This window comes from Phyllopteryx taeniolatus, chromosome 3 (assembly GCF_024500385.1).
Source record: "Phyllopteryx taeniolatus isolate TA_2022b chromosome 3, UOR_Ptae_1.2, whole genome shotgun sequence".
NCBI classification, from domain to species: domain Eukaryota; kingdom Metazoa; phylum Chordata; class Actinopteri; order Syngnathiformes; family Syngnathidae; genus Phyllopteryx; species Phyllopteryx taeniolatus.
The window spans coordinates 29,541,447-29,554,366 of NC_084504.1; the positions used below are offsets into that span (position 1 = coordinate 29,541,447).

At 38.8% G+C, this 12,920-nt stretch overlaps 1 protein-coding gene across 1 annotated transcript; it reads right to left on the reverse strand.

Annotated features, from left to right (window-relative positions):
• Positions 1–1,667: 1,667 nt before the first annotated feature.
• On the reverse strand, positions 1,668–12,309 carry atp6v0a2b (ATPase H+ transporting V0 subunit a2b). The gene is made up of 20 exons (XM_061768398.1): positions 11,724–12,309; positions 11,384–11,462; positions 10,864–10,961; positions 10,649–10,786; positions 10,384–10,481; positions 9,554–9,680; positions 8,606–8,688; positions 8,426–8,519; positions 7,405–7,617; positions 6,649–6,799; positions 6,306–6,445; positions 6,058–6,215; positions 5,854–5,944; positions 5,006–5,124; positions 4,714–4,924; positions 3,901–4,020; positions 3,700–3,819; positions 3,503–3,620; positions 3,104–3,275; positions 1,668–3,016 (listed from the first exon to the last, which is right to left on the reverse strand). Exons 1-20 carry the CDS (start codon positions 11,838–11,840, stop codon positions 2,914–2,916), a joined length of 2,550 nt encoding a protein of 849 aa, XP_061624382.1. The 5' UTR covers positions 11,841–12,309; the 3' UTR covers positions 1,668–2,913.
• Between the last annotated feature and the right edge of the window lie 611 nt (positions 12,310–12,920).

The window sequence follows — 12,920 nt, forward strand, 5'->3', positions numbered from 1 at the left end:
CAAGTGTGCTTCAGCTTGAGGTCACAAAGTGATAGCCGAACCTTCTTCTTCAAGATTTTCTGGTAAACAGCAGAATTCACGGTCGTCCAGGAGCTGAAGAAGCATAGCAGCCCCACACCATCACACTCCCACCACCATGTTTGACTGTTGATAAGATGCTGTTTTTCTGAAATGCTGTTACATTTACACCAGATGTAATGAGACACACCCCTTCCAAAAAGTTCACCTTTCAGCTTGTCAGTACATAGAATAAGTGTTTGTTTGTTTGTTTGTTTTTTGGTCAGCAGTGGTTTCCGCCTTAGATCGCTACCATATATGCCATTTTTGCACAGTCTCTTTCTTATTGTTGAACGATGAACACTGAGGACTGCAGTTCTTAAGATGTTGTCCTGGGTTAAATTGTGGCCTTCTGGATGAGTTGTCATTGTCTTCTTTGGGTCTTTTTTTTTGTTTTCTGGCAACTCCTGGGAAGGTTCACCAATGTTTCATGTTTTTCCATTTGTGGATAATGGCTCTCATTGTGGTTCGCTGAAGTTCTAAAGCTTGAGAAATGATTTTGTAACCCTTCCCACACTGATACACTAGATGTCAATTACTTTATTTCTCACCTGTTTAATTTCTTTGGATCATGGAATTTTGTTCCAACTTTTTAAAATATTTTGCCCAGCATCATTTTGTCAGACAGGTTCTATTTAAGCAATTTATTGACTGAACAGATCTGGAGGTAATCAAGCGTAGGTGTGGTCGGTGAAAATGAACTCAGCTTTCCGATATTCAGAAGGAGCAATTGCTTTTTCACACAGGGCCTGGTAGCTTATTTTTTTCCTTAATAAATAAAATCACTATTTAAAAACTGTGTTTCATGTTTACTTGGGTTATCTTTGGTATTTACATTTGTTTGATAAACATCAAAATGGAGAAACTATGCAAAAAAAATAAGAATTTGAGAAGTGGGCAAATACTTTTCACGGCACTGTAAAGGTCATCATGAGGAAATACTGAAGCCACACCTCAAGACATCAGCCAGGAAGTTGTAGCTTGGGTGCAAACAGCGCTTCCAAATGGACGATGACCCGAAGCATACTGCCAAACTGGCTGCAAAGTGACTTAAGGATAACAAAAGTCAATGTTTTGGAGTTGCCATTGCAAAGCAGTCATCTCAGTCCTATGGAAAATTCATGGGCATACCAGAAAAGGCATGTGCAAGCCAGGTGGCCTACAAACTTGGCTCAGTTATACTAGTTCCGTCAGGAGGAATGGGCCAAAATTCCAGCCAACTATTGCGAGAAGCGTGTGGAAGGATATCCAAAACGTTTGACTTAAGTCTTAACAGTTTAAAGGCAATGGCACCAAATACTAATGAAATATATGCTCACTTCCTTCACCACACCCGCTTCGTGTCATTTGGCATGTGATTTTGTTCTCACTGAGATATTGGTTTATACAGTTACTGCACGTCCAATTTAATTTATTGGGACAAATATTTATTGGCAAACAGCCAGACAGTCGTCAAATCAAAAATATCAAAATTCTATTATAATGGGTGCAAAAATAACTTTATTAAATGCTTCTGAACAAATGATTCAAATGAGTCCAGCCATCTCCAGACATTTTGCATTACATTATATAAAAGCGGTAGTCTTACTCAAAATAAGCAAACAAGTGAAGAGAATTTTGAGAACGTTGGAGTGTTTATACTTACAATATTAACACAAATGGCAAGATAAACTTGGCCTTAATGGCTATAACAACAATGACTTAAACAATACAACGGCTAAAAATCACAACTTGTCAAGACTATGTGGGATCTTATTATAGGTATGACTTTCTTCTGCCAGAAAACATGGGACAACAATTAAGTGTAAACAAAATTAGCGCTCAGTAATTCCAGAGGCCAGACATAATAACGTACAATTGAACACACCACTGATGCCAGATTTCACTGCATAATCACATTTGATAAAGTGCTGTGCTGTGACTGTTAAAACATTGATGATGTGGTATCCTTCTAACCAGCAATAACGGAATTCTAGATTATATCTACTACTACAAAAATATGACTATATGAATATTGAAGTAAACAAAACAAAAAATCAACTATACATTCAGTTTGAACTTTGAAGCATTTTAAAAGTGAATAAATTAAAAGATAATCCAGTAAAAGTATCAATATTTAATCTCACACCTTCCAGACTTACACTTTTCATTCCAAACCTAAAAAATATCACAAAGTATGCAGTGTTTTGGTATCAGAAATCTACAACACAAGGGTAACGGGAGGCTCGTCAATGGTGCGATTTGGTTGTATTAAGGCAAGCAGTGCAACAAAAGGCTCAGCTATTAAATAAAGGCTTGCTCTCTACCAGTTGTATGGAAACCAAATCTGCCAAAAATGAAACTCAGGAAAAGGCAAGAAGATGAACTGGACAAAGTAAAATTCAAATAATGAGAAAATGCAAAGATGGTTGTCTTTAATAAATAAATTCTAGGAGATAACCAAAACTAACCTAACTTGCGTTGTCTGCACAGAAACTCACTTTATCTTGTGCTTATCAGTTCTCAACTTCGGAGAAGTGCTTCCTCATACTGACAACAAGAAACAAATTACAGCATAATTAGAAAATCAAAGCTGCAAATTAAATCATTAACTGTACTCTAAAGTGAAGCATATAATGACTGTGGTACAAAATAGATATATTGTGCATATATATTGACAGAACAGCAGTATTTTTGGTACATCTCAAACTGGCAGTGTCCTTAAATGCTGTAGGGTGCTGTGGTCCTCTTAAAAGTTCAACACACTTTGAAAAATGGTTAAAGGGGTGGGAGGGGGGGAAAATCAAACCAGTTCATGAAATCACTGGAACAATCACATTTTGGCTTTTTAAATCATCCAAGAGAATGTCCTTTGCTTCACAGTAAACCTTCCTGTTCAAAGCTGGAGGGCAGGAGAGAGAAGGAAAAGGGGTAAAACTTGACTCCAGTTCCACTGTAGAATTTATTCTGAAACTCCACCCTGAGGGAGTACAAATTGGATTTGTATGAAAAAGCACCTTAAATAAAGTGAATGTCAGTGTTTCATGACACTATGGTGGTGTCTTACCAGTGCAGTCGGAGGGCATGGAGGAAAGCAGACAGGCCCTCCATCACCAGCAGGATGGACACGGTGAGAACGGCAAACAGGCCAAACACTGGCACTAAAAATAAAACCCCAAGAATCGATTCCATTCGTAGTCCGACTCGCATCACCATGGCCCACAGTACCTCAGATAGCTCTGTGTGCAGAAAATAAAGCCTCCTTATACAAAGTGTGAAGAAAACATGTATTAACAATACCTGTGGAACTATAATTAATGAATTTATCACAGTTAACAGCATAAAACGATTTAATACAATAAGCAATGTTCTTCAATTCAAACTGATTTTGGGTGACAAATAGCCATACACTGTACATGAACTTAAACAAATGACAAAGACTTGGATTACAAGGTGTCATACTTACGGGCATGTGCCAGACTCAGAGCCCAGAGCCTGAGGTAAGAGGCGGTATTGGAAACGCACCCCAGGCAGTACTCTATAGTATGGATGGCCTGATGCAGGAACTCATCACCAAAGTCAAACTGTTCCGACAAAAACAAAACGGAGCTTAGTGGTGCAGCCAACATTTGGTTAAGAGTACAGTGACTGACTTGTGCTGACCTCCTCCGTGTGCTGCTCCCCGCTAGAGGAGAGCTCACTGTGACTGCTGCCCTCCTCCATGTCGTGTGTCCGCAACAAGAAGAGCTCCTCTTCACTGCTGTGACGCACACGCTCATACCCCTGAGAACACGTACTATACCAAGTCAGATTTGCTTCACATATATCGAGACATTTTGACTAGCGTAGAGACACTTTATTCACCCTATACATTGGAAGCCGATGGCTTCCTTTGTGAAGCCAAAAGAGGTAGAGTGGTTTCCCAAGGAGCAAGACAGGCACTGAGAGCACAGCAATTACTACCAGAAACATCTGCAAGCCGCTCTGGGGAGAAAAAAAAAAAAAAAAAAAAAAAAAAAAAAAAAAACATTCAGCTTCATTTATAAATAGTTGAAAGAGGTTTTGTTTCCCCTTAAATCCATCTTACACGTTTACAACACACACAAAAATTCTAACAATCAATTTTTCATTCTTCAGGTGCACAAAATATAACACTTGCCTGTAGTTAAATCTACAGTGTAGAAAGTACAATGCATCCCCAACACAGGTTTAAAAGAAAGACTCAAGGAAAAAAGGTAAAAGGTTCTTGAGCATTAAGATTTTTTTAATTTTATTTTATCTTGTATACAGATTTTAAAATTCTCTTTTGGAAGGATACTCTGGCCGTGTGGCTGAACAGATTGATACAAAAACTCCTTTCCTACAGTAATACCAGAATTGATCCGGTTTTTTTTTGCTTGGACTTTGGCACTCTCATTAAACAATTCATTATTTCCATTTGTCTCAGAACGCCTACCCTAAGTTTGTCTATTTGGGACACAACTGTGCAGTCAGCGTGTTGATCTAAGTGCAACAGATGACCATCTATTAACGCTCATTTACATTTGCTGTAGTTTAAGAATCATGTGTGTCAGACAGAGACTTTTATAAAGGAAAAAAATAGTATCAACAGTATCAGTAATACACCCGGTCCATATACAGTATTTGGTGAAAAGTGGACCACTTTTAGTTCTTTACCTGTCCTGGGTAGAGGGGCTGCATTGAGTCACCTTGCATGAGAAACATGTTTATGAAGTGAATGAGGATGCTTGGAGCCTGTCTGGAGTTTTTGGCAGAAAAGAAGAGCCACTTGAAGAGTATCATGAACACCAAGTATCCAAAGAGGCACAGCAGGAACAGGATCTCGGGAAGAAATACCAAGTACAAATTGTACTTCCTCCGGAAGTGCCTGTTTTCATAAACAAAACTGAGGTCAACAATTAATATAATTGCCGTTCATCTGAGGTCAAGATTAAAATAAAATACTTACAAGTGATTAAAAGTGCTGAGGATCACCCCAAAGCTCATGTGAATGATGCCCAATATTACTGACATTTTCATCTTATAGGAGTTCAGAAATGTAAGACGGTTTGTTGCCAAGTTCCAAATCTTGAATGAGACAAACATATTAATGTATTATACACAAGTAGCAAACAGCACAAAGCAGCTAAGAATGATTTTAATAAATGCAAAGTCATTTATGTTGCTAATACGCACCTAAATTTTATAGATAGATAAATATTTTTGATATCTAAACATTACTAACATAACTCAGGTTTTGACAAAAGGTATCAGGTAAGCAGACTATAGTTAAATATATATATATTGATGGCACATATTTTTGACTGCAGTGATTGGATTATGTATTAAATACTATAAAGTAATCCCTCATTTATCGTGTGGGTTAGGACCACCCCAACACATTTTAAAAAAAGTTATTTATACATATAACTCTACAATACTCTTAGAAACAAGTTATATATACTCTTAAACACCTTTTAAACTCTTAAACATACAGTAATGCACTACAGTACTGTACACTATGTACGTTTTGCTCCTTTTTCTTCCGTTTTTGTTTGTTTACAGTTTTAATGTTTTAGGCGAGGAAGGATTTTTTTATCCCCCAAAAAAATTACAGGGCACAATCAAAATCCCACGATATGGCGAATTATGTGCTCTATGACTATGGAAGAAAAAAAAATTCCACAATGCACTGAATTCGCAATAGGTGAACCGCGATATAGCGAGGGAAGACTGTATTACCAAATCATTTCACACCATATCATGTTATTTTATTGTGATATGAAGTTTGACAAGACTTCAATACAGTCCACTCACTGGGTCAATTCCGAGAGGATATGGTCCACTGAACACGCCGGTGACATTTGGATCCAGAGTAAGAAAGCCATTGCTGTTAACATCGTTGACACTATTTGGAGAAGATTAAACCGACATTGTGAGTTGAAAGCAGACTATTTGAATCTTTTCATCACATCATACAAGCTTTCCTGGATTTGTTGATTGTCTTTGTGAAAAACTTACTGCCATGCGTTAGCTGTGAACATGGCTTTGACGCTCCATCCAGAACCAAAGATGTTAATAGACTTGGAGAAACAATCATTGTATATCAGGCCGGTGTAAACAGAGAAGAGGCCCATCATTAGGATGATGTAACGACCCTCAAAAAATGTGTTCCAGATCTGCGTGCACACCAAATCATCTGGTTACACGTCAACCTTATAAGGATACAGGCACACTTCCAAAAACAGGTTAAAAAGCCACTTACTTACCTCATTCCTGGTGTTCTTAAGCTTGCGGTTGTTCTCACACAACACCATCCAAAAAGCAAAGGCCGCCATAAGAAGACCATGACCCATGTCTCCAAACATCACCGCAAACAGGAAGGGGAATGTAACAATAGTGAAAGGTGCTACAATAACGAGGGAGGAACAATTAGGAAGAGCAGCAATACTGTAAAACATTGCAAACTCTAGGACAGTAATTGTAATATACAAGGGATCCATACATATAATACATATATATTTTGTCAAATGCATCTTTTTAGGGTATCATGTGTGGAAACAAACAAATAGCAAAAATACCACAGCGAAAAAACAAAAGCTACCCACATACCTGGATTGACTTCTCTGTATGTCCCCACTCCATAAGCATCCACAATGTTCTGGAAGCCAACCGTGAACTTGTTGCACCTAATCAGGGTAGGTGGAGTGTCATTGGTAGGTATGCGATTGACAAAGGACGGAACAGTTGATCCACTTTTCCTCTGTCAAACAAAATACATGTCACCAATCTTAACATGACCAGTGATGGGAGTACCGGCATTATAAATAAACTGCGTTACTAAATGTGTTACTTTTTTCAGTAATGTCTAATATAATGTACTTTTCCAATCATGATAATGCTGTTACTTTATTATTAGATCACTGAAACGGTTTGCATCAGAGAGGCGAGATCTCTAAATGGAGAGGCAGTTTTTTTTTTTTTTTTTTTTTTTTTTAACTGTTCTTCGTCAGGGGGCACAAGACAACCACATAAGTGACGATGATTGGCTGTGGTAGAGTCAAATTTCATTGTAAAGCAATCAGAGGTAGCGAGTTGGGCAGGTGTTGACACAACTGAAAGGTATGATGGTGACATAGACGCGCACACAACAAGCGCACACGAGTAGAGAGTCAAACTACAGACTTGACTGTTTTTTCCTGTTACCAAAATTAAAGGAAAGAAAGTACACGACAAACGCACAAATTAACATTGGTAGCTAAAAACGGAGTCGGAAAATAACAGAAAACGTGAATGTGAGCTGTATACTCTTCCTAGTTTCACCAACTCATGACAAGTTAAGTCTGTAGTGGTTTAGAGTTTCTTTACCGAGCCTTCTTCGAGTGCTCTTCTCAGGGTGGGAAGCTCATCGACAGGACACCAAACCTCAGCAATCAGACACTTGTTGGTGACGTCAAAACTACACTGGTTGAGAATGTAGTAGATAGCTTTCATCTTCTTGACCTGTACGACCCAGGTGTAGACAGATTCTGATGCCTTGATCAGGACCTGCTTCAGGTAATCTTCTGTTCTATGAAGAACCTGCAAAAAAAAACAGCAACAGGCTGGCTTTGAACGTTGTTTAATGAAATTACCAGCAAATATATTGTATTTTTATGACACGCCATTATATGTAAAAGGTTGATATTTCCCGCTATTGAGATGAAACAAATGCAGAAGAGATAGAGTTCAAGTAGGTGTACTGTATTTCGAAAAGAATGCCCGCCAGGATCTCATGTCGATCATGTGCTACAGGGGGGTGACAGCAATTGGATTTTTCAGTCACAGTGGCTTCAAGCTAGCAAACGATTCACGAAGCAGTGACCCGTCCAGAGAAACTCTCCTGACTCGCTAACTCAGAGGAAATTGGTTAATCATTTAAAAAGAGACTCGTTGTGGCTACGTTTCTGTCTTTACTGGGGTGTGGTGATGCACTAGTCATGTACACATTTTTTTTTTTTTTTTTTTACATTTTTTTTTAAATGTCGGTGTATTCAAATATGCCACCCATTTCTTAAAAACAAATTGCAAATTATCTTCAAATGAAAGGGAAAGGGTATATATGCTTTTAAAACGGTTTTACATAACTTGGAATGGGGCCTGAGGACTTACATACAGGATTTTGTTTTTCAGTATATCTACTGACAGCTGTTAAACGTGTTGCCTCATTTATTTTTTTTTAAATCTCAGAAGCAAGAACCTGAAGAGATATTTAACCTCTGCAGGTTATATTTTAACAAGATGACAGTAAATGCATTTGCAAGGAACATCCTTTAGTCAATGACAAACAGACCGAACTCGTATTTTGTCACCGATTAACCTAGTGCATGAAAACAAAATGAAGACATACAGTGTGCAGGTCCTGAATGCGAGTACTTAGTCCTTGCACAACATCGTTCCTCTCCTCATTGCTACTGGGATATGGATACACATGACAGTGATAACTAGGGAGGAAAGAAAACAGATATGACTTAGATGTGGCGCTTTGTTTTACGCAGCAATACAATATAGTAGTAGTGTGGAATATTACCAGTCACAGATCTTCTTCACTTTCTGGCCAATCTGCTCTCCCCAGTATGAGATTAGGAACACCACACTTTTGGTGGGCTCACCCTATAGATGGATAAAAAGGCTACATTAGGAATATCAGAACCCCCACCATGAAGAAGAAAGAAAAATTCAATCAATTTTCTATTGAAGCCGATCTTCGCTGACTTTGGGCAAGAGGTACGGTACACACTGGACTGGTTTGCCAGGCAATCATGGGGCACATATAGACAACCATTCACATTCACACCCATGGACAATTTAGGAGTTTTCAATTAACCCCAACATGCATGTTTTCGAAGGGGGAGGAAGCTGTATCCCGAGATTCCAACCCTGAACCTCAAAGTGTGAGACAGACTTGCTGACCACTCCTCCAATGTGATGCCCAGAAAGAGATTCCATTTTTGTAATTTAAGGCACATCTCGATTTTTACATAACACTTGAGCAATCTCGATAACAAACTGCAATATGGTGTATTTCCTACTTTCGTACTGATATTTTTATGTGATCGAAGCAAACTGTAGTAATCCCAACACAAAAAAAGATTTCCCAATTTTCAATTCATTCATTTTCAGTACCGCTTATTCTCACACGGGTCGCGGGCATGCTGGAGCCTATCCCGGCCATCTTCAGGCGAGAGGCGGGGTACACCCTGAACTGGTCGCCAGCCAATGGCAGGGCACATATAAACAAACAACCATTTGCACTCACATTCACACCTACGGGCAATTTAGAGTCGTCAATCAACCTACCATGCAAGTGCCGTGCCGCTTTTCCAATTTTCCAATGTTACTTAATTTGAAAATGTCACAATAAAGTATTATTTTACTGGGGATATTAGGGGTCAGAATAGCACTCTGAGCTTGAGAATTGTATTCAATTAGTATGCGCTGGTAACGTAGCTAACAGGAGCCATCTTGAGAGACCTACAGTGTCAGGATCTTGGAGATACTCCTCGACTTCAGCAGAGCTGAGAATGGTGAAGCCTTTACACACTCTCCACAGCATGCGCTCAAAAGCGTCAATCTTTGTCCTCTGGATGAGCCCAGAAATGAAACTGTGAGAGAATGAAGACAACATTCACAACCAGTCCAACTGTGTATTTATTTTACATATCCATCCATCCAGCTATTGAGCAACATGGACTGGTGCCCGTCCCAAATCTGGAGCACACCCTTGGCTCGTCACCAGTCAATCATAGCGCAATGGTGAATAGGACAACTAATGCATATTGATCCCATGCTAGCTGCAAGTCAGCTATGTGAACTACACAGATACTACACTATAAATGGCCTTATTTCATACCAGCAATTATAAAATGAATAAAAAAATAAGATAAGACCACAAATCTAAATATTATACACTTTTAGTGATACCTGTGCCTTTTATGTTTTTATTATTCATTTCTAAACAAGAGAACATATTCATTTGGACCATTACTGGTGTGGATGTCAATAGTTGCGCTAATGAGGACAAGTGGTGGAGAGAAAACAAGGATGGATGGATAGATTTTAATATTAACTTCAAATCTCTGACACAAATAACCAATTGTCACAAACAAAAAGGAATAAAGAGTAACCACAGACAAAAATTGGTTGACATCGCTTTAGCCTTGCAGTTACAGTACCTTTACAATCAACTGAAACTATATTGCAGCTTGGATAACCCACATCATTACCATGACCCTAAACATTAACCCAAACCCACCTAACCGCTTACATAAACTGCATTTAATACAACAAGTACGGTCTTTATTTTACCCTAGTTTGGCTCCCAGCCTCTGCATACTGCTGTAATCCATCATTGTGTTCTTTTCTAGGAAAGGAAACTCCTCGTATGCAACTTGCACCGGCTCTCTCTGGCGGGAAAGCAATACATAATTAAAATACGGGAGAGAAGAAAATGTATGCAACAGCTGACTCCTCTGTAGTATCAGGCTGTGCGTTAACACACAACTTCCAGTGTGTTGTACACACAAGAAAGGAAGTGTGCACTGCTCCTGCTACTACAGTGTAACCCACTCACCTCAGCGCTTCTCTGCAGAAAGTTACAAGTGATGCGCAGCATGTGTGTGTACTCTGTGAGCTCCAACAGATTCTTTTGCAATCTCTCCTTATTCCTCATGACTTCGCCTAACTCTACTTCCAGCCTCTGCAGCTGCTCCTGAAAGAACACATGCATACACAACCAATGTGATGCTGACCAGGAGTAGAAATGTGTAACATAAGCAATGAACATACCATTATACCCATTACGTGCTTCGGTAAAGGAGCCACTGGATTAACATCTCCGTCTGGCAATGAAATGTCAGCTTTCTTGATTTCTCTCAACAGATATCCTGTTGACAGCCAATACAGAGGATACTTTTCCATTTTGGGTGAAGCAATTGTGTTATTGTATTACCCAAATGTTATTGCCAGTCTTTCAGAAGTAAAACACAAGCAGTAACAAATGAATTACTCTCTACTATTTACTGGAAAAAAAAAAAGAGTTCAGTTTAGTGAAAGCCAACATAATCATCTTAATGAACACATGATGACATTTTTCATGACTACAGTCACTGACTTTCGATTGAATTGAATGAAAAGGCGCTCTGTTCTTTGTCGTATTACTACTTTCTATGCAGTTATAGCTTTGTCCAGGCTTCTTGTCTTGAACTAAGTCATTGTGCTCATGCCTACAATTTATACAAGTAATCACAATCCTATTTTAGCTACCACTCGCCCTTTAGTATCCTGTTACAGCTCAATAATTACTTACCAAGGATCCTCTCCATCTCTTCACATCTTTTGATTTCATTCACATATTTTCGTTGAAATGCATTAACGCTGGGATTGAGCTGAAACAGACACAGGAGACACATAAACATCAACCGCTGTTGCACGGCAACACGTCATTTCCCATGAAACTCACTCATCCTTTTACGTTTTCATTTGCAAACAGCTGCCAAGAATGGTGCTAAAGTCTGCATGTTATGTCTACGATATACGGCAATGCTTAAAAGTTAGCGGAACCTTCCTGAAGCCGTATTGAGCTAGTTGAAAGCATTGGAAATGGGACGTACAAAACCAGAGCATATGTTCACTGTTTCGGTACTTACATCTCTGAACTCCGCAATGCCCAGTTCTCCGAGATCACCGATGCAGTCGTATGCCGATCCGGACTGAAGAAACAGTTGGGCCAAACACATTTCTTCTCCCCGCAGCAGAGAGCCCATTTTGACAGCCTCGCGGTGCTGCTATCCCTTTCTCCGCTGAGTGGCTAATGTTAGCAAGCTCACAAACTGCTCGACGACTGTTACCGTTCGTTAAAATTCAGCCACGGTCCCGCAAGTCGCGTCCAGTTCAACCAGTGTCATATTTGGAATCTTGTGGTACAAATACACTACACTTGCTAAACTTCCTTACGCTAGCCATACACAGGTTCTCTCTGTCGTTATATACATCAGCTAAGGCTAATCGCTAGATGCCTTTGTATTACTCGATGAAAAGAAAGTTCCTTCCAAAATCAAATAAATAACGTGAGCCTTCAAATATTCGGGTCACAATCAACCAGTAAGCAACATGTTGTGTGACTTCTTTTTTTTTTTTTTTTTTTTTTATAGTTGAGAAAGTTTTAGCAGAGCGCTGAGAGACTCTCCACGTCACACTGTTAAACAACACATTACGCAGCCTCCTGAACGCAGTGCATGCTTTCGCCAACCAATCAGCATCCTCTTTGGGAGTCTGCGCATTGGGCACTTCCTGTATTCGCACGTGATCGGGCGAACTGTAAATAAAAGCTTTGACTATAATGTATATAATTTATTTATGTGCCCGAAATATGACTGCAATAAAATATATAACTTAAACAAAAATTCTTAGATTTAAAAACTTGAATTCATGTATTAAAGTGCCAGTCAAACTAATGATTAAAAACACAATAAAACAAAGGTACAAAAGGTGATACACTTTTACAAAATTGCTAAACTATTTTTGTTGTGTGTGATGAATAAAATGCAGAGATGCAAGGTATTTTTAAAGCTTAAAAGATAAACATCCACACTGAATGTTCTTACACCATATATATATTGCAAAGTAGTGTTTATGATTTTTTAATCGTTTTATTTGTAATGTGCTTTGTGCTGCTGCAACACCATCCATGAATGGGATTTTCTTATCTGTATTTCTGGAGGTGAAAAAAAAACTGCAGTATTGAAGTAAAGTCAACTCGAGCAGTATAAATATACGTAACTGACGACTAACTGCAAAATAATAAGGGAAGATTTACTGTTCTTTAAATTGAATTGCCGTATACT